Raw genomic sequence first — 21,127 nt, forward strand, 5'->3', positions numbered from 1 at the left:
TTCTGCATACTGTATGTCGCCGGAAAAATGTTAGTTCCGCGCCAGTATGTCGCTTCCACTGGCCTTTAGTTTCGCATTTCTATTCTAATGAAAACTAAACTTAAACTTAAATATTCCCCATCGAATTTATCTGTTGTAAAATGGGTTATGAACTGGGTAAATTATAGCCAATGTGATTCGATATGTATGAAAAAAAAATATTTTTGTTCAAATATCATGTTGCGGCTCCACACGTTGTTTGAGTTTGGAGCCAAACAAATAACTATGGCGGACAGTGCAAGCGAGTTGGAGAGTGATACGAGCTCTATCGATGGTGGTCCTACGCTCAAACCACCGTCACCAGCGGCTGTTGAGCAGCTTCAAAAGAGGATTGAATCACTTCAGCAAGAAAACAGGGTTTTAAAAATGGAACTGGAAACGTACAAATTAAAATGCAAAACCCTGCAAGAAGAAAAGAAAGAACTTCAAAAAGCCAGCGTAAATATTGTGAGTATTTTTATTTTTTTTAACGTATTTTAACGTATAATTGTATATCTGTGGTAATAATTTGAGTAAATCGGAATCAGTTTTATAAGTTTATAAAACTGTCATGGTCTGATCGTATCGTTTGGTACAATCTTGCGCAAGATGAATATATAATGAGTCATAAGAGAAGGTGCATGACGATGGACAAAGATACTCTAGCATGGCCACAAGTTAACTTTCCCTACATGTGATAGTCTAAGAAGTGTCAGTGAACCTACTGTAATAAACTCTTATGTTGCCAACACACACAAACGACCACTGATAACAGTTAACGAAGGTATTTATCATACACAAAAATACAAGATGGTGGTGTTTTTTCCAAACAATTAATGAAATATGATGTACATATACACATATCAGTTGAGAACTGAAATTAGAAAAAAGTCATTGGTGACTGTCAACATGTCTCCTTTCTTTTCCCAGTAAATATTTCTTATATAAATCTTTAATTCTGACATTCAGAATTTTTCAGAAACCTGATATGCACAATTATTAAACACCATGTGGCTTCAGTGATGTCCATCGCAATAGGCGAGGTAGAGTGACTTTTCAAAACAGAAATCTTGCATTTTTCTCATCTTAGTAAATGAATATACTGTAGTATCATTCATGCATTTTTTTAAAATCCAAATTTTAAAAAAAAGGGATGGTTTGAAGATATAGTGTATTTGACCAGTTGCCTAAAAGTATTCTATAGTATGTCTTCCATTGAATACCAGAGGAATTATACAATCTTCCATATTAAATCCATACATTCCATACTTACATTATTTATAAAACTATTTTTACCTGTAAAGGATGATTGTTATAAAACATTGGATTATCATTTCCTGACAGCCCCTGGGCTAAAGTGTATTACAGTGTTACATGAAGGTACATGTATATTGTATGTATATGGGTAGTCACTAGTGCAGATTACTTAATGTGATGTCATCATCCCATTAAACCATATATTTGATTGGATATTTAGATAACAGTCTTGTGAAGTTTCATCAATGATTAAATGTTCACTGTTACTTAGACTAATATATTGTGTAAAATATGGAGTTAAAGAAAAATGAAATGAATTTGTTACTTGGATTATCAAAAAACTTTGTCCATATTTTTTTTCTTTTAAGTTTAATTCTTGTGTTCAAATTTCTTTCTATCTGTATTCTTGTACACCTAATAGAATCAATTATTTCATTTCTTTATGCAGGAAAACATCAGGTGTAGCAGCATGAAATAGTTGGTTTTTACAAAAGACCCTAGCAATATGTTTGCTCAGTAAAAGTTAAACATTATGAAACAAAGATGTAGAAATTACATAATTCATTTTGACAAGAAATTTGCACCATACCAAGACCATAGACAAATTGCAAACTTTAAATTACCAGTACCTTTATTTTCTGTCCTTGTAAATTATTACAAAAATTGCTCACCTACAGTGTTAAGAAAACAGGTTTATTATATTGATTTTATCCTTGAAAAATCTAAATCATTGAGTGTCAGTTGAGTAGAGATGAGAAATTCTACAGATAACAAATTTTTGTTGACTCTTATTATTTGCAAAAATGTAAGACATAGTAATATGACTGGTTAACTAGTGTACAGGTCATTTATATAAATTAAAAGGTATTTTTGATGCACCAGTATTTTAGATATTTGAACACCAATCTTAATGATCTATCTAAATGGTCCAATATTTGAGATCACTAGAGGTCGCTATCCCTCATACCAATAAGGAAATTAATGTATGTAAATATTTCTTTGATGTGAAATGAGGCATGAATTTTCATAACAATTGCAGCATCTTGAACCATTTATATGTCTATTTCTTATGGCATGATTGCCATGTTCACTTAGCTCTGAAGTATTCATCAAGTTTGACTAGTTACAATGACAAACCTTGTTTTTTTTTTTTTTGTACATCTAGTTTAGGTGTACTTGCGAAGTGAAATGATAACTGTAAAATTTGTATGTATCTGCTGAATTATAGAGGCAGTATATTGAGTGAATAAATGATCCAGACTTGGAGCAGACAGAAATTGCATCGGATTTTGAAAGTATTTATTATTGATCAGTGTACGTCTGTTTGGAAGTGTTATGACTGGGTGGCATTTCACTTCATGTTGAGAAACCCCCAGTGTTTTACGGAAGTTCAGAATTAACAACATTCCAAAGAAATTCCTTAGTGAGTTATTCTGCAAATGGATATGCATATTAGACAATTCACTCAACATTTGACAGAGATAGGTACAAGGGAGTTTTATCTTTTGTGTATGTAGTTTCTCAACCCAGACTTGTTTACAGATTCTTGAAATGTACTATCATCAGAGAAGAAGGCAAGGAAAAATTTTAAACTCGATCATTGATAAAGCCATTTCATGCAGATTATCTCAGTATAATCTGATAGAACCTGATTAGGAAGAGGATGGAGGAACTTAAAGCCCTCCATTTACTAGAGATATTCCAGAGATTAATAAGAAGGAGAGGGGGTATACTGTTTTACCCTTGTGTGTGTCTGTCTGTCTGGCTGTCCGTAACAAAAATTTCTGTCGCATTTATCGCAGTAACTATTTATCGCAGATGCTGGAAATTTTTACACAGTGTTTGTTAAGGCATGCCATATAGTGGGATATATTTTTGTACCAATCAGACGTCAACTTCCTGTTAAATGACGACTTTTCTTATTTTTTAACCAAAATTTTCAAACAAATTTTCGTCAAAGATTTCTCAGCAGCTATTTATCACAGATGCTTGAAATTTTTACACAATATTTGTATAGGCATGCCATATCATGGGATATATTTTTGTACCAATCGGATGCCAGCTTTCTGTTAAATGTCGACTTTGCTTATTTTGCATATTCACATCAGAGCAGGGGTATCACTAGTGAGCATTGGCTCACAGATATCTTGTTCATTATGATATCTTTCATAGTTTTAAGTATTAATCAATTTAGACATCTGCAGGAAAAATACCAAGCTGAAACTGCTGTAAAGATAAGACTGTTTAAAATATTTTATTGCAGGTAAACATTTTTGAAAGATTAGAAACCCATTGTATGCCAATAAGTTCTATTTTGGGAAGTGACAAAAATAGAAATGAGATACAGCTAGTGTGTATCAATGGGAAAATTTGATTAACTTGAGAGAAAAAGAATATTCAAGAGAATTGTTCGAGAGAAATCTTGTGTCAGACATTTTTTGTGATGAACCATCAAATCTCAAGTCTTTTACAAACATACAGTGCACAAAATGACTAAATAGAATCTATTTTAGAAACATTTAATAGATTGAATATGGGGCCACACTGTAAATTTATCATCATCTACTGCCAGACCGTTTTGTTAGTTCTGTATCTAGTTTTCATTATTTTTTTTTAATTCTCTGGAGTCCATAGTGGGGCAAGGAAATTTAAGCTATGAATAAGTAGAGTAAAACTCTGTTGCATCCTGGAAGTTACAGTATGGTTTTTTTTTTCACATTTCATGATGATGGAATAAACAGATTTTACAAAACATGTATTCTGAATTTTATAAAATTCTAACTTCAGCAAGCCAGAGCTGAGCAAGAAGAAGAGTTTATTAGTAATACCCTGCTTAAGAAAATACAAGCTCTAAAAAAAGAGAAAGAGGCCCTGGCCATGAATTATGAGCAAGAGGAAGAGTTCCTAACCAATGATCTGTCAAGGAAACTGCACCAGGTATGTATCTTGAATTGTCAGGAAATCGTGGCTTGACGAAATGGAAATATACGTATATAGCCCGCACAAGTGCTTGACATTACATATTAGCAAATTTTTTGGTACTTCAGCCAGAATTAAGAATTAAGAGATATTTATGTAAGGCTATAGTGAATTTTCTCTGTGGAATGTTGAATCATGTAAATATATATAAAGCTAGGACTATTTCCATAATTTACTATTTGATATATATAGAATTTATATCTAGATTATTTTGTTGATGTCAATGACATTTAAGGGTGAGTGACACCAGCCATTGAACTGCACACCAAACATATTAAAGTCTATAGCTATTCAAGATTTTTTCATTTTTAGAATCAGTAGATAAATATTAAAACCTTTTCTTTATAAACAAAGCCATAAAAGTTTAAAGCAATATGAGCTGGAATTTTCACGTTGAAATTGTTTTTTACAAAAATTTTATTTTCTTCTAAAATGACAAAAATATCATGGTTTTTTAATATTTGTAAGCCATATTTTTGTGGAAAAAGCCGTCAAGAAGCCTTAATTGGAGCAAAATTGAATTATTGTCGTCCTGTACAAAAATTGATATGCTATATATTCCTTTAAAAAGAAATCTTCCTTTTGACAAAAATTAATGTTGTTTTCAAATCCAATTTATCATAAAAGTTTAAGTTACATACAGACTTATCGTACTAGCAGGTTTTTGCAGCAAAATAAAATTCTAAAAAATACAGCTCATATTGCTTTAAGGACTTGTAAAGATTAATCTGGTAAACAACCTTTTAGTCCTGATATTTGTACAGCTCTCCAGCCATAAAGGATGTTTATCAAAATATGTTCTTCAAAACATTTTACGCTTGTTCCATGAAATGATATCCCTATCTTGTCTTGTAACAGTCATTCATTTATGAAAGGCTTTGTCGTGTAATACAGTGGGATATTAAAAATATTATTAGCATGATAAGAGAATGATATAGATGACCACAATCATATTTTTATTGCATCAAATCATATATCATAAATGTGATTCTGAATTATAACAAGGTAAAATGTGGCATGACTAGCTCACCCCCCTCCCCCCAATATGAAATATTAAGTAGTGCATGCTATGGATAAAAATGGAGAAAATTCTTCATGTAGCACTTATGCATGTCAACATGAAATGACATTAAATAATGATTTTATGTATATTTTATTTATTTCAGTTAAGACAAGAGAAGGTGGAACTTGAGCAGACCCTAGAAAAGGAGCAAGAGTACCAGGTTAACAAGCTGATGAGGAAGATAGAGAAACTGGAGAGAGAGACCCTGACCAAGCAAAGCACCCTGGAACAGGTAAATACAGCTCTTCTGTGTGTCATTTACAGAGTAATGAGATTTCTATGTAGAGTAAGGATGTGTAAGTTTGGTTGAGTTTTACTTCAAATCAATCATGTGAAGATTTTACTGCAGGATTTGTATGTTTTGAATAAAGACAACATCTTGATTATGTCATAGGACGCTCTTAGTCATATTAGTCTAGAGGAAAGAGAAACTTTCAGTGCAATTCAGTAAAAAAAGAGAGATTGGGAGAGAGAGAGAGAGAGAGAGAGAGAGAGAGAGAGAGAGAGAGAGAGAGAGAGAGAGAGAGAGAGGAGAGAGAGAGAGAGGAGAGAGAGAAAGAAGGGGAGGGGACATTTTTATTGATGCTGGATGAAGGTCATAATACATCCATATATACAGTATTTCACGGAAGAGATCTTACGTGGGTTGGGAATTTCACACAGGTTTATTTATTGCCATCGTGTTATTTATATCTCAAGTGCACTTGTATAATGGTGTAGTACATGATATGTTTCATGGTTTTAAATTTTTTGGGGGGTATAAATGTACATTTAGTTCTGTGTCATCATCATCATCATCATCATCATCATCATCATCATCATCACTTAACTATGAATTTAAGAGTATTTATGTGTCAAAATGGAATGGTTGAAAAGTTTAGAAATAAATGTAAAAAAAAACCCTGATAAGCTAATCACAAATAATGAATTTGAAATGATAGATTTCAAATCATGTATAACAAGAGAACAAAGCATCATCTGACACACTGTCATGAGGTGGCTTATCTGTGGATACTGTACCGGTACTTAATATTGTACACATTAATTTTTAATTTTAAATGATTCATAATAGTAAGGGTAGCTATGACAGTTACTCCTTTAAAAATTGATTGATTTTAAAAGAGTTAGTGGGCATTAAGTTTCTTCTCTGCTTATTCAGCTGTACTTAATATAATATTTATTTTTATGTCAACTTTTTTATTGTAAGAGCAGCTATGACAATTAGTCATATGAAAATGAATTTTTAAAAAAAGTTAATGAGCATGAATTCAGTATGATGGTAATGAGTAATGATGAAAAGAAACGTAGGACTTAAAAATAACACAGATGTTTACATTTATGTTCAGATCACGAGACTGCCATTTGATACAACAAAGGCAAACATTTTGATCTAAAAAGACCATTGTCTCAGTGAACTTTGAATGTTTTCATGTTTGTGCAGCTACGACGAGAGAAGGTGGAACTGGAGAACGCTTTAGAGCAGGAACAAGAGTCTTTAGTGAATCGTCTCTGGAAACGAATGGACAAATTAGAGACAGAGAAAAGGTTGGCATTCATCAAAATCATCAATAATAATGCAAAACAAGAGAGATATTCAAAGAAATGCGTGGTAGATCAAAATAATTTTAGTGGTATTCTCTTGTGTTCTATATCTATCAATTATTTCTGTTCGAAGACTGCGTTTTACCCCCTCGAGAAAATAACAATTTGTTGGGTTTTTTTCAATGATTTCTTATTCTTTTATCTCTTGGGGCTTTGATCTGACTGCTAGGATTCTTTAACAAGTCTTTTGAACATATTTTGCAAGATATCATAGAGTAGATTGGTATTAGAGCTTTTGCATGTCAATAGATACTTAAAGGCATTGATTCCATATTTCTGCTCCCTAAAGCTACATTAGTCTTGACTTTTCCTCTGTGTACAAGACTTGCTACAGTTTCACCATAAATTTATATTTAAAATAAGTAAAAAAAAAATTCAATCTGACACATTTAGATCATTCAAGAAATTTGAAAATATGTATTGAACATATGTTGAATACAGTCAATCATTTAATTGTCAAGCAATTAGTAGTGACATAATGTCTCTAATTATGGAGTAGCTTTTTGAAGTATAGACGCTTTTTATATACTGCATACATTAATGTAGTTCTTAGTAAGACTTTCCCCATTCATCTCCTTTGAAAGGTATTATGATATGTTCCATGATCTTAAACAGACATATATCACAGGAAATGCATACCCTTGAAAGAATATATTTTGTATGGATTGCTGAGAGTTTGCCTGAAACATAATAATAAATCAATGAAACTGAACAGCTCCAAGCAATAACCTATAGTTGTTTGCAACCCTGGTTTTATTTGAGTCTAAGCTAGCATACCATTATTCAGTGACTTATCTGTTGCAGAGGAATATCAGAATTCAGTATTTCATGTACAGGAGAAAGGGGGGGGGGGGGGTTATAAGGTAGTTGTAAATCAAAACAACTTGTATAATGCATGGGTCAATCTTTGTTTACATAGCAATGAACTGTGAGCTCTGGGTCTTGCTTACATTTTAAACTTTAGACTGACACTCAAATTTTGCATACTGGTATGCATTACTAAAGCATTGTAAAAAATAAATAGAAAAATAAAATGTGACCAAAATTGTGACCATGCTCTTTATTAAATACAGCAGACTCAATACTGTAGACAGTGGTTTCAGTCATTTCTTATTTAAAATAACATTAGAAACAGCCTGTTGAATAAAGTGTTAGCGCTGGTATAGTAATGAAAAAATTGTTTCATACAAGCCTTCATAATCGCAAGTTATATATGATGAATGTCAAACAGCACTATTCTATTTTAGCCTCGTAATTGGAGCACTACGTATAATTGTGTAAGAATGATTCCTGTAACCCTCTGTAGTGCATTTATGATTAATGTCTTTGCTAAGTCATTGCATGCATCTTATACAGTTCTGTAGCCAACCTGTAGGTAATTATCTGGTCCTCTTTTATAGGTTACTGCAAGAGAAGCTGGACCAGCCCGTGACTGGTCCCCCCTCCCCCCGGGACATCAACAACGGGGATACTGCCCAGAACATCACTGACCACATTGCTAAACTCCGCAAAGAAGTGGTCAGTCTCAAGTCCATGCTCCGAGCTGCACAGATTGAACGTGAGTCTCCTGGGGTTCTGTTCATAGGCAGACAAAAGTTCTGGATTCAGTATTTATTGACAAAAATACTTTCCTGCAGGGTGGTTGAATTGTTGGTAGATGTGTATTTATCTGAATAAAAAATATATTGTGTGGAAAAATTTAAAAAAAAAATGTAGATTCATGTATTCATTGATTAAAGACAAGTGTTATGTCATGTACAACATTGAAATTACAGTTCTTGAGCCTGTTCAGATCCTTTTAGAGATGATAGATTTCAATTGTCAATATTAAATGTAAAAAATATGTAATGCTGTCATCTAGCTTTCATATTTGCATTGATTGGAGCTACTTGAGTCTAAGTAGACCTTTGCAGAGTAGTAAGCCAGGGGATATTGATTGATTTTACTTTAAGTTTGTCTTGTCATGCACAGAAAAGCCATGAAATGGTAGCAAATTGACAGTAAATTGTCAGGAAGTGTCCCAAAATATCTGTTGTTCTAATAAATTTACTCCATGTAGTGGTCTTAATTATGATGAATAATAAATAATTGAAGAATGCTTAGAACTCTCACTTGCCCCCCCTCATCTTTTTTTTATTGCTAACAAATAATTTTATGTGACCTTGTATAGTAGTTTTACATTTGTTGGTCATAAGCGGCTTGATTTTTATGTAAAATTTTGCATTTTTTTCCTTTCATGTGCAGATGAGGAAAAGATGGCCCAGTATGCACAGGAGGAAAAACACATAAGGGAAGAAAATCTTAGATTACAGAGGAAGTTACAACTTGAGATGGAGAGGAGAGAGAACTTGTGCCGCCACTTGTCAGAAAGTGAATCCAGCCTAGAGATGGATGATGAAAGGTAGCATTTTAAAGCAATTTGTTGAAGAATGCTCAAGTCTATTGCCTACTGTGGGTCTTTAAATTACCCAGTACTTCAATGTCTTATATCAATCCCCCCCCCCCCCCCCCCCTCTATAAAACTGGGAATGAATAGTAAATATTCATGGAATTGTTAATAACAGTTTTTTATATTGATTTACTGTAATTTGCAAAATTTAATGCACACTTTTTTCCCAAAATTTCTATGCGAGAAAGGAGTGCGTATTGTACACCCCAATAGAATTTTGACACTTTTTTTAAACACGTAAAAACATGGGCTATCATAGTTCAGTACATAGTCTTCTTCTGTTTGTTTTCGGCATTTTTAAACCATTGAAAACTATCATATGGGCATATTTAGCAGAACGTGTTTTGCTTTTTACTGAGCAATCAAAAGCTGTGCATTCACCATCTCCGTGTAAACCTCCATTACAGATGTTATTGATGGATCTGTGCAATAGATCACGATTGCGGGTCTGATTGAGTTGGCTTACAACATGTTTTTCGAAATTAATACACATTTTAAGCTATTTAAAATTGAAATAAAACAACTCATCTTGAAGATTCGTTTTACCTTTATTTTTAACACCTTTTACACCCTATAGAAGCCATTATTGTACACGTGCACTTGCTACTTATTCATGCTGATTATCTCGGACATACAAGGTATCCTTTCGGCAAAGATATGTAACACCTTAATTAATACCCTGTTGTCTGTGATCAGTCACCCCTTCCAGCTGTTTGAAGATTACTGCTATGCAGAAAGTCAAGACTTAAAAAATCTGCATCAGAAAAATTACATCTTTAATGTAAAAGTTTTTCCTTTTCCCAAAATTACCATGACATTTTGGTCAAAAGTCTTAGTGTGTATTATACACCCGAACTATTTTTGTTTAAGATTAATTTTGAGGTCCAAAGGGGGGGGGGTGTATTATACACAACTTGTATTCTATTTGGAAAATCACGGTACTCTGTTGCTGTTTGACCCTTTTCCTTGTGGTTTATATTTTTGTTTTATTTTTTAATATCAGGCATTTTAATGAAATGGCAAAGCATCAGGATCCTACTCACAGCACAAGACCCCGAACAGTGTCTAGTCCCATTCCTTATGCTTCTCCAAACACGTCACGGCCATTGTCCCCAGGTATGTAAGATGTGGACCACTTTACCTGAATTGGGTCATACAAGATTGTTAACTTGTTTTCCAAGAATATAGCTCATTAAACCTGAAAACTAACAAAATACCTAAGTATTTTTCTAAAAAAGTGATATGTTTCAGCCATTAAATGAATATTTGAACATGTGATTGATCTACACAAAGTATTGAATAATGTGTTATTTCAGGAGGAAATTACCCAGCATTCAGTCCTCCGAGTCCAATGAGGAGAAGTCTGGGAGGAGGGACGTCACCCTTCCATCCCCCCTCCCACATGCCGGGGACCTCACCTCCAGTTCATGGTCACATGGCCATGCAGACAGGCCCTAATCATCCACATGTAAGGATTAATATTCCAAAAAAGTCCTTTAAGAAAAAGTGAATTAAGTAGTCCCTAATTGTAATAGTATTAATATTTTTCTGTATGAAATCATTACAGAAACATAGGCCAAGCTCCGAGAAGTTTGCCAGACCAAGTAGCTTTTCAGACCGCAATGATAAAACATGAAGGAGTTGGGGAGAGCTATTGCCTGTGATGATTCTGTTGTCCTTTGCCATGTGTAGAACACTTGTGGTGCTAAGATACGGGCACACCAAAGCCAAGGATCCCTTCTGTCGCCTGTAGGGAGTTTACGAATGCCATCCTGACAGAGTTCAATGGGGATTCTGGGTTTGTTTCGTTTGAATGGTGCATTCTTGTTATTGCCATCAATATTGAGCTTGTTAGTTGTTATGACAGTGATTTTGGATCATTCCATAATTATTTTTTTGCGAGTTGGAGGGATTTTTTTTTTCATTTTTGTCTTGTATTCACATGGAGCTTGAAATACTGCAAAGAAGGTATCACTGCAATGAAGATATCTAGTCGTTTTTACTACCGTTTTGAAAAGAATCCATTTATCCCGAGTATTTTGACTGTGTGTCTTGTCCCCTTTTTGAATGCTTTGACTGATCAACCTCTTTCTGATTGGTCTTTGCCTGTTGTTTATTCGATACTTACCAGCTTTCAATATGCAGAGTTCTTGAAACAGAAAAATTCAGAATCAGATGGTATTAATGTATTTGAAAAACAAGACAGATCCAAAAGAAAATGTGCTATTACTTAATAATTTTATACACTGAGTTTCATTTGGAAAAACTACTTACCATAATTTGTCTTTTAGTCATTTCAAGTAAAATTGAGAAAGATATAAAATAGAATCCAGAGTTCCAAAAGAAGCTGATTTCTTAATACTAATTTGCAGTATATTGTACTATGTTTGATTAATAGAATCTGAACATTTTTGCATCAACATTACCATTTTATTCTCACTAACCGTCGAATTTCCATTAATGATGGTACATGTACTGAGTATGAACTGCAAATAGAATTCTTGTCCATTTTAGTGTTAACCTGTAATGAGAAAGTTTAATAGAAAAAAATACATGATGTATGGAGATAAATGGTATGGAGAAGTTAATGATCTTTATAAAGTAACACACAGTCTTAACAAAAACTTCACAGTGTAGTGGTTTTGTTTTATCTTCACAAGATTAAGACCACCATCAAGAGAAGGTAAATAGAATGGGTGGGAGATGTTTTTGTACACTGTATTAAGCTCGTGAAGCTCAGATTTTAAAGGTAAAATGATGAGCGATGTTATTAGGGGCCCTGCTGAGTGCTGTATCCCTTTAGACAGCCATGCTATATGAACATGTAAATTTGTTTTGTACACTACTATATGTATTTGATAATAGTTCAGTCAGATGTAAGTCAGTTTTAAAAAATACATGTATATGTATGTGCTTCTGTTGTGACATTTTATTAAACAGTTGTAATTGTTGAGTTTAGCAGTATTCTATGGAAAGGAAAATAGTTACAATTGTTCAACAATTATTCAGAAAATGCTGTATATTTTTTTTCCTCTGAAAGTATTGAGTGTACCGTAATTGAAATTGTAAGTGCTAAGTATACAGAGCGACACATTACGATTCATGGCAGCTTTTTACATTCTGTAGTATTTACCTGTAAAGGTTACCTGCTTATTTCTGTCGTGTCGGGCATTAACACCTGTTGTAGTTCTTATAGATATAAAAAGTTCAGTCTTATGTGTATTTAAACATGCACTGGAGCTTAAACTGTGGGACATTCCTTGACCTGATAAAAAATAAATCTGAGCATATTGAATTTTTATGGCAATAAAAAACTGGACCAAAAAAATTAGTATGGTATTTTAACATATTAGGTCTTAATTAAAAATATTCATAACTTGTTTCAAACTTTCTGGAGTGGTTGAATTATTTCACAATTTTTTTGTTTGCCATTTGGATTAACATTCATCTTATTTATTGCAGAAAATAAATAGAAAAAAGAAGTTTTCTTCTTTTTGTAAAAATTTTCGTATATTTAAGTTAGTGCATTTGCAGGATGAACTTTTGTTTATCATTATGGTACTGTATAGCTATTTATTTGCATTTAAATATACATACATATGCAAGAACATGCATTCTATACAATATATAATAAACTGCACTTATAAAAAGCATTTTGTGTGTATGAGTAGATACTGACTCTCGGAAAAACATTGCAAAACAAGTGCAAATCAATAATTTGGCGGTTTGATAAAACCATATCATTTCTTTTGATCATATCTCAAAATGTATTTAAATGAGTTTTGTATGTTTTATTATCCAGCAGTGATTTTATCCAAGTAGTTGCATGTAAAAAAAACAAGTTGCATCTAGTATTGATTTTTTGAATTCCTTACTGAAGATACTCAAGTAGCATCAGTGTGATTGTGTAATTAATGAGACTTAGTAGTAGATTTAATAATGAGTGGGTTTCACAAATGCAGTTAGCTGATGATCGAGTTGTGTTTTAGAAAGAGGAGAATACTGGTTTGAATGGAAGCATGGGGTGCTCAAACTGTCCATGTCGTATCATAAATTTATTTGCAAAATATCAAAAATTGTTAAAACATCCATTTAAGGTGGAATAACACACGTGGAAAAAGTCACACAAATTAACAGGACATTATTTGATAATAAAAGATAAAAGATAAATAAACTGTACATATGTCAAATAAGAGAAATTTGCAGTTTAGGGATAAAAAATTAATATCTAAAATAATTATTTCAGTAAGAAACAACCAAAAGCCCCTGCGGGATTCGAACAGGGGATGTACAGATCACAAGTCCAATACTTTATCCACTCTACTATGGAGTAAGTTACATGTTGCAGTCAATAAAATCCTTTTCATAAAATGAAATGTCGTTTCGATCAGCGGTCAGCCATGTTGTAGTGATGTGTTATTCCACCTTAAAGAAATCTCTTTACTGAGTTAATTTTGTCAATAGATATGCCTGTAATTAAAAAAGTTATTTCTGCCAGGGATCCTCTTTTCATGATGTAAACTTTTTAAAAAGTTGAAACTTCCCTTTATACTTATTCATCATTGGATATATATGTAATATTGCGATGTTGTGTTTCAAGCAACTACAGTTAAAGAAAGAAAATTTCTTAGCTGTTATGAACTTATGCTGTTTTGTGTAATAAACCTGCTTTGTTTCAAGATACCTGGTGTTTATTTTATCAGAAAATTAAATGTAGAATGTATTCCGTTTAGATATAAAAGAATTTTACCATGCACCCTTGGTTTCCCCTTGTAGTTTCATGGAGTAACAATAGTTAATGATGTACTCAAGCTGCAAAAAGCAAAGGGATGAGTTAAACCTTGTAATCTTCCATTTTAAACTTTGCTTGTTGTAAAAGTTGTAACCACATAATTTTTCATGTTTGATGATTATGATAAACAAATCATATTTTTTGAACATAGGCCTGGAGGATTTTTTTGTTTAAAATAGGATTTTGCATGTTGAGGATTGTTGGGTTTTTTTCTATATAATTGCTACTAGTCAAGAATAACATCATGAAACTATAAGCATGGGCAGTTCATATCACTAGATGGCTTTGGAAGGAAAATGTGTACATCTTGTTTTTAATGCTATTCATCTGTTTGTTGTTAATTTTGACACAGGATGTGTGAATTATTTTCAATGTTGGACATTTTTTTTTTTTGCAAAATGTGATACTAGTTAGTTGTAAGCATGAGTGCATATACATGGGTATGCTGCTTTGTGTATATACATGTACATGAGAATAAATGTCTTCAGCTGTATTGCTGTTTTGTTTTCTTATATTTACTTGCACGATGTTCACAAGAATGCTCCCAAAAGTTGTTTGATTCAAGGTTTATCAATATGAAAGAAGTATTATATATAAAGAGAAAATACAGCACATGTAGTACCGGTAATGAATCTGTCTAACAACAAATCTAAAGGAAAAAATCAAACTTTGGTGATTTTATTTCAATTTGCAAATTCCAACAGCTATTACATATATAATGATGTACATGTATTGAAGTTAAAAAAAAAAACTGAGAAGGAATGACACATTTTTTTTGTGATATACAATTTATCAAGTGCACATTCCATAAAACTTTCAACATAATAACAAAGATATACATACGGTACATTCCTAATGGTAAATGGCCATTGGCATAAATATGTACATGTACATACCAAATATGTAAAAGAAATATCTGTTTTCTGAAAATATAATGGAATTATGATGGCTACCAGTAGGTACTCTGCTATGTGACCATAGTTTCTTAGATAACAATTCAGAAACATGTTCCTTTATTGAATACTATGACTGTGTAATACATGTACTTTATTTCATCAAACTGGTTTCTGGCAGTCTGGGTTTTATTGTAATGATAACAAAATACATGTACTTTGAAAAAAAATTATTGTTCTTAAATATAATATATTTACATAAATGGGCATAGTTCTGTGCAATGCAAATTAATCTAAATTTTGGACAGAATTTAATATTCAAATCCCACATATTAACAGTTTGCATTTAAATATTCAAACCCCCACATAACCTTCATATCATCATGCCAAGAGTGAAGACATCCATATATATTTATACCATTGAGCTACTTAATATTTATATGAACTACTTTATATGTTTATGAATGGAACACTCTATAAAATGTGAGGAGAGAGAGAGAGAAAGTCCTAGACAGACAGAAAAATCTGAATTATACCCTGGTATATACACATTTATCACTGTGTAACATTCTATCAAATTATAAGGAAAAAAGCCAGTTCTTTCTATTTAATATCACAGATTAATGAAAAACAAAAGCACTGTCTCTTGCAGATATGTACAGTAAACATTGCCCATTGCATATGCGACTAGAAAGAAAACAAAATGATTTATCCATTCATGAAGTGAGAGAGTGAGAACTAATTTTTTACGAGGTGCATTATGATCTTGCAATTACACAACATGTACATGTACAACAAAAAGACACAATTACAACTAAATATCCCCCTCTCCAAAAACAGGAAGAAAAAAAATGTTGTTGAGAACACTTCTTCCTTAAAGTTTCCCCATTCTTCTTGGTACAGGAGATGACAAAAGAATGGTTAGATCCGATTTTCTACCACATTGGCAAGAAATGCTCTATATATATAGTATAATTTTTCTGAGGATAGAGACATAATTAAGAGGGTTAAGATAAAATACTGTCAAAGAAAGAACTGATGCAGAATCACACTCCTGACCTGAGTGAGCTTCACTACAATCAGAACCAGTGACTGGTTACACATTTACTTCTGGAATTACAGATACAAGTACATTGAAATGACTGATACATAATAATATCATATGTTTATATCTGATAATATGAACAAGTTAATTTACCAGATATATAATTTTTTTCCTGCTTAATAGTTAAGTTAAATCCTTTCTAATAAGCCATGAGGCTCATAATTTATGTACATGAATATGTTACATGTATCAAAATTAAAAAGATTACATAATCAATAGATATACATTGTATATACTTAAATTTCACTTTTAGCACTCATACACATACACATATTGAACTACCCATGTACCTAATAACAATTTGTTTCCTGGGAAACAATGCATATTATAAATGCAGTCATCTAAGCAGTTCAATAATGGGATCTACGAAAGTACATGTAAAGGTTCTTGAAGTAAAAATCTTGCTAGATTTTGAAATAATGATATTGAATACATTTTCATTCTTTGCATCAATGAAAACCATGAAAGATCTAAATATAAAATTGAGACACGGAATGGTTTGAAAGTTGCTTAATCACATGTACATGTAATTAGTGCTAGTAGTCCTCTGCCCAAGGATTTTCTTCTAAATAATTGTCTATCACTTCCTTCATAGCCAGGTTAGGGATGAGCTGATCCTGGGTCAAGTCTGTTCGAGTCACTGGGTCAAAATGTCCAACTCTCTGGAAAAAATGTACAAATTATTAAATACATAAATCGATTAACAATCAATAATAATAGCATACAGTTTCAATAATAAATACATATACATATGAGAAAAGAAACTGATCCTTTGTTACCTGGAGATGCTCCACGATGTCCTTCCTGTCGTACGTTATTCCACTCGGCGTTATTACAGGATCGCGCATTAGTTCAAAACTAATTTTGCCGCACAAGTAATCCGGAACATCTCTCCCCTGGAAAATTGGAAGATGTTAATGCAAAATTTTAAGCCAACAGAAAATATGAATGCAATTTTTTTTTCATATAATGTTTCCCTCTTATCCTTTTTAATATTTTTATTGTTCGTTGTACATGACTCTATTATTCAACAATCAAAACAATTTCTGTATTGAGATAAATGAAAAAATGGCAGTGTTTACCGACTGGAATAAGCAAACCTGACCACAAATAGTTTGACAATTGCTATGGTAAGAATCGTTCTGTGAATTTTCTTTCAATTTCAACTCACCCTTCTTCTTTCATCCACTTTTGCAAACAGATCATTTATTTCCTTGATTTTTTGGTCCTTAAAAGAAAAACCCTCTCATTTATGATCTTGTTCTTTTCTTCCTTGAAGAAAATACAAGTGATATTAAAAATAAATAATCTACATTTAATTTTCATAAAAGCTAACCTGCTCCTCTTCAATTTCACTTAAAATCTTGTCTTCCTCACCATCTTCTTCATTGGTTGTTTTCTTTACTTCATCTCTCATTCTATAATGGAAGGTAAAAGGTAATACCAATGTTTTACAATATAATATTTCTGTTTTGTTTTTGTCATCTCATGCCCAGTACATCTTTTTTTTTTACCCATTGAAATGCTATGTTAGATGTGTGACACTTTTTATAAAATCTGAATTAATAGTTTGTGTAATCTCAAAATCTATATGAATCTAACAAGTCCAAAATTACCTGTTGCCATCTATAACCATTAAAGTATTACTCCATGTACCTGTCTGTGTCCTCTCTTATCAGTTTATTTATGTACGTCTGTAGTTCTATTTCTTGTTGAATTCTTTTATCCTCTATCATATTCCATTTCTTCTTCTTGGCATGTCTAAGTGCACATGTTATATCATCCCCAAAGTTCAATTTTTGTTCTTTGGCTAGATCATGAGCTAAAAATAAAGAAAATTAAGTCAACTTCCTTGCATGCATATATGTATTTATATTGAAGGCTTTGACAACAGTAAATACACGTTACTATGTGTTTGGGTAAAAGTTGATTTATACCAATTTTTTGTGGTCAGAAGTGTACATACCAGTTTAGCAAACAAGATCATAAAAAACATACCTCTTTTAAGACTGCTTACAGCTTCATCATACAAGCTCAACTCAACAAGAGCCTGTCCCATAAAAAAGTGTCCTTTCACAACTGATCGATCAAGATCTAAAGCTCTTCTGCAGTCCTGTAAGGCTTGGTCCCAGTTTTTTAGTTTCAAGTAACACAAAGCTCTGTTGGTGAAAAATGTTGGTGTGCTTGGACTTTTTATCTGCAGTTAGAGGAAACACCATATACAAAGCAGAATAATTAAAATTCAGGTTGTAACACTTTAATTGATTGACAAAACAAATTAAACTAAATCGAACAAGCATTCTGAGAGTATTGCATAAGCAATACACGTCCCCTACCGGTTTGTAGAAATTTGTGAAAACAATGCACTGTTATGCAGAATATCATTCTTACCGTCTTCTGTACCCCGAATCAACAGACCAACCCGATAACGAACCCGATTGTAATTATACAAAAAACCCTGTCGATTACCCGGTAAATTAACAACACAATGCTTGAAACTATTTTATAGCACTTATTTGTTTCGTTAGAAACAATAAAAGGGATGGTCCAAGTAATGCACAATATTATTACTGACTACATACTTTCCTCGTTTATTCAATACACACCGAACCCGATACCGAACACGAACATTAAAAAATTGGAAAATAAAAAATTATTTTTCTCGAAAATATGTCACCAGACGCTACAAAAATGTAAACTTGATCTGTAGTTTGACATTTTGAAGCTGTTCAGCAAATTTCATGTTATTCCTCAAACGCATTAAGAAAAAAAAAGCGTGGAAAACTGAAGTTGGACAGACAGACAGACTGACGGACGCAGAGGAAAGCTATAGTCCCCTCCGGTGAAACCGGTAGGGGACTAATAACATAACATCCCTACATCAGAAAATGACACCCATGAAATAAACCCAAAATACCCATAATCTGCTTTATGTTACTTTATAAAATACAGGTTGTACAAATACACATCAGTTCAGCAGTAGAAAATTGAAATGAATCATTAGGAATTTATTTTTGAATTTCTACCTGGACCAGTTTACACTTTTTATAAACTGCTTTGTCCATTTCTTACCTGTCATGTTTAATTACTGCAGTTCTTTTTAAAAGTTTATGTAATAGGAAGAATGCGCTTGATAAAGAGAGGTTTTGCACAGTTCTTGTCGGTTGTTTGATTATTCTATTTAATGAAGTTATTCTAAAAAACAAATTGTCTCATGTATGCCTTGTTAGATTGAGTCAAAGGAAAAAACAAAATGAAAGCATGTTAGCTAATCGAAAGTCTGTTGGTGGATCAGGCAATTTCTCCAGCTAATAATGATTTTAGCAATAGCCATTGTCGGTTGTTATGATAGACCCTGTTATTTTTCCTGACAAAATAACTATTATATTAAGCGTGGCCAACTATACTGTTATGCCATTAAAACGGAAACATATTTTGTGTTGTGTGTTTTCATGATAGATAGACGATTTAGTAAATCTTATTTCTTTTCATCATTATTATATTCAAATAATTATTCACTAGATGTTAAATTCGCGGAATTTTTATTTCAGCGAATATAGCGAAAATTAACTCCACGAGTTAATTTTCTGCTATCCAGTAATTGAAAATTAAATTATTTATACCCCCTTTTTAAACGATTAATAAACAAGTTCTGCAACTTGTAGAACTTGCACGAATGTTGGCACAAAGGGGTCATTACTGTGGGAGATAGTTGGAGTGCCCGGAGAAAACCCACGTGTCCAAGCGGGCGACCATCATACCCTTTCACGTGCAACCACTGTCGATCACAGGGATCTAACAAAGGTCGCGGCGGTGCGATGAGAGTACTAGTACGTTAACCACTTAGCGACCCGAACACACATATTTCTTTATGTATGATAAGTAGGCAACTTTTGAAAAAATCGAAATGTCATTTGCTCAAAACTTTAGTGTTATGATGTATTTTTGTTAAGACCAGGTTTTTCGGAGAGTTGGAAACATTAAATTGGGGCCCGTTCGTCCATCCGTCTTCTGTCTGTTGCACATTTGAATCGAGATGATGATTCAAAAAAACTTTTTTATCAAATGAAATCGTACATAACCCTTGATAAGGTTTTATTTTCTACATGTTCCTATTCTTCATATGAATTACAGACCGATTGGTCAAAACATATGAGGATTTCTCTAAACTGAAACATTTTACCGTGTGGTCAATTTACGTTTCATTTCATGACAAAATGAAAACCAGTTTGGAGTATCCAAATAGATTTCTGAATTATGCGGTAAGTAATTTTTCTTTAGAAAAGAAAAAGAAGCCATTTTCAGGGCTTAAATGCGTTTCGCGGTTGCAATAAATTGATACAAACTGGAGCATATGTGCAAAAATCTTCCAAAAAAGTCAACAATAGAACTCCAACTAAAATTATTTCATAGAGAAAATCTTTGTTCCATATTCCTATCATTTATTAATTGAAGTATTATGAATAAGTAATTGAATTTTTAGGTCACTCTGGTGACCTATTGCAATTCTTCATCGTCCGTCATCGTGCGTCGTCCATTAACAATTTTACATTTTTAACTTCTTCTTGAAAATTACAAGGCCAATTGTTACCGTTTTTGGTGTGATGCAACTATATGGTAAGAGAAATCTAAATTGTGAATTTCATGGCTTTACCGCCTCCGAAGCCTCATAAGCTGGGCCAAATATGAAAAAAGCTAAATTTTAAAAATTCTTTTTCTCTACTCTGGGAAAAAACTAAATGTATGGCTATGATGTCCACGAGGCCCTCTACCAAAATTGTGAAATTCATGGCCCCAGCGTCGGAGGTTCAGACCCTAGGGCTGGGCCAATATGGCCATATGGTAAAAATGTATTAATCTTAGAAAATGTTCTCCTCTATTCCCATATATATTTGTGAAAAACTAAATGCATGGTTATGATGCCCATTAAGCCCTCTAGCTAAATTGTGAAATTCATGGCCCCAGCGTC

General features: G+C 32.8%; 2 protein-coding genes across 3 annotated transcripts; one reads left to right on the forward strand and one right to left on the reverse strand.

Annotated features, from left to right (window-relative positions):
- Positions 1-229: 229 nt before the first annotated feature.
- On the forward strand, positions 230-14,653 carry LOC128165462 (coiled-coil domain-containing protein 6-like). Its single transcript, XM_052830026.1, has 9 exons — positions 230-486; positions 4,063-4,212; positions 5,421-5,549; positions 6,759-6,862; positions 8,320-8,477; positions 9,164-9,320; positions 10,372-10,484; positions 10,685-10,836; positions 10,936-14,653. The coding sequence occupies exons 1-9, from the start codon at positions 265-267 to the stop codon at positions 11,002-11,004; spliced, it is 1,254 nt and encodes a 417-aa protein (XP_052685986.1). The 5' UTR covers positions 230-264; the 3' UTR covers positions 11,005-14,653.
- A 992-nt stretch (positions 14,654-15,645) lies between these two features.
- Positions 15,646-18,681, reverse strand: LOC128165463 (E3 ubiquitin-protein ligase CHIP-like). 2 transcript variants are annotated; one of them, XM_052830027.1, is made up of 7 exons: positions 18,550-18,681; positions 18,157-18,355; positions 17,815-17,980; positions 17,495-17,576; positions 17,330-17,386; positions 16,938-17,054; positions 15,646-16,820 (listed from the first exon to the last, which is right to left on the reverse strand). In XM_052830027.1, the coding sequence occupies exons 2-7, from the start codon at positions 18,215-18,217 to the stop codon at positions 16,695-16,697; spliced, it is 609 nt and encodes a 202-aa protein (XP_052685987.1). In that variant the 5' UTR covers positions 18,218-18,355; positions 18,550-18,681; the 3' UTR covers positions 15,646-16,694. The 2 variants fall into 2 exon arrangements, with proteins under 2 accessions (XP_052685987.1, XP_052685988.1); XM_052830028.1 differs by lacking the exons at positions 18,157-18,355; positions 18,550-18,681 and having other exon boundaries at positions 17,775-17,898.
- Positions 18,682-21,127: the final 2,446 nt, after the last annotated feature.

The sequence above is a fragment of the Crassostrea angulata genome, chromosome 10 (genome assembly GCF_025612915.1).
Source record: "Crassostrea angulata isolate pt1a10 chromosome 10, ASM2561291v2, whole genome shotgun sequence".
NCBI lineage: Eukaryota > Metazoa > Mollusca > Bivalvia > Ostreida > Ostreidae > Magallana > Magallana angulata.

What these genes read in the sequence shown, in the direction of transcription:
- LOC128165463 (XM_052830027.1), bottom strand. Translation starts at nt 18,217, where the DNA reads ATGGGACAGGCTCTTGTTGAGTTGAGCTTGTATGATGAAGCTGTAAGC. An exon ending in TGTAAGCAGTCTTAAAAGAG is followed by an intron (nt 17,981 to 18,156) that starts GTATGTTTTTTA and finishes CTTTATTTTTAG; the next exon opens with CTCATGATCTAGCCAAAGAA. An exon ending in ACATCGTGGAGCATCTCCAG is followed by an intron (nt 16,821 to 16,937) that starts GTAACAAAGGAT and finishes CATTTTTTCCAG; the next exon opens with AGAGTTGGACATTTTGACCC.
- LOC128165462 (XM_052830026.1), top strand. Translation starts at nt 265, where the DNA reads ATGGCGGACAGTGCAAGCGAGTTGGAGAGTGATACGAGCTCTATCGAT. An exon ending in AGCAAAGCACCCTGGAACAG is followed by an intron (nt 5,550 to 6,758) that starts GTAAATACAGCT and finishes ATGTTTGTGCAG; the next exon opens with CTACGACGAGAGAAGGTGGA. An exon ending in CCGAGCTGCACAGATTGAAC is followed by an intron (nt 8,478 to 9,163) that starts GTGAGTCTCCTG and finishes TTTCATGTGCAG; the next exon opens with ATGAGGAAAAGATGGCCCAG.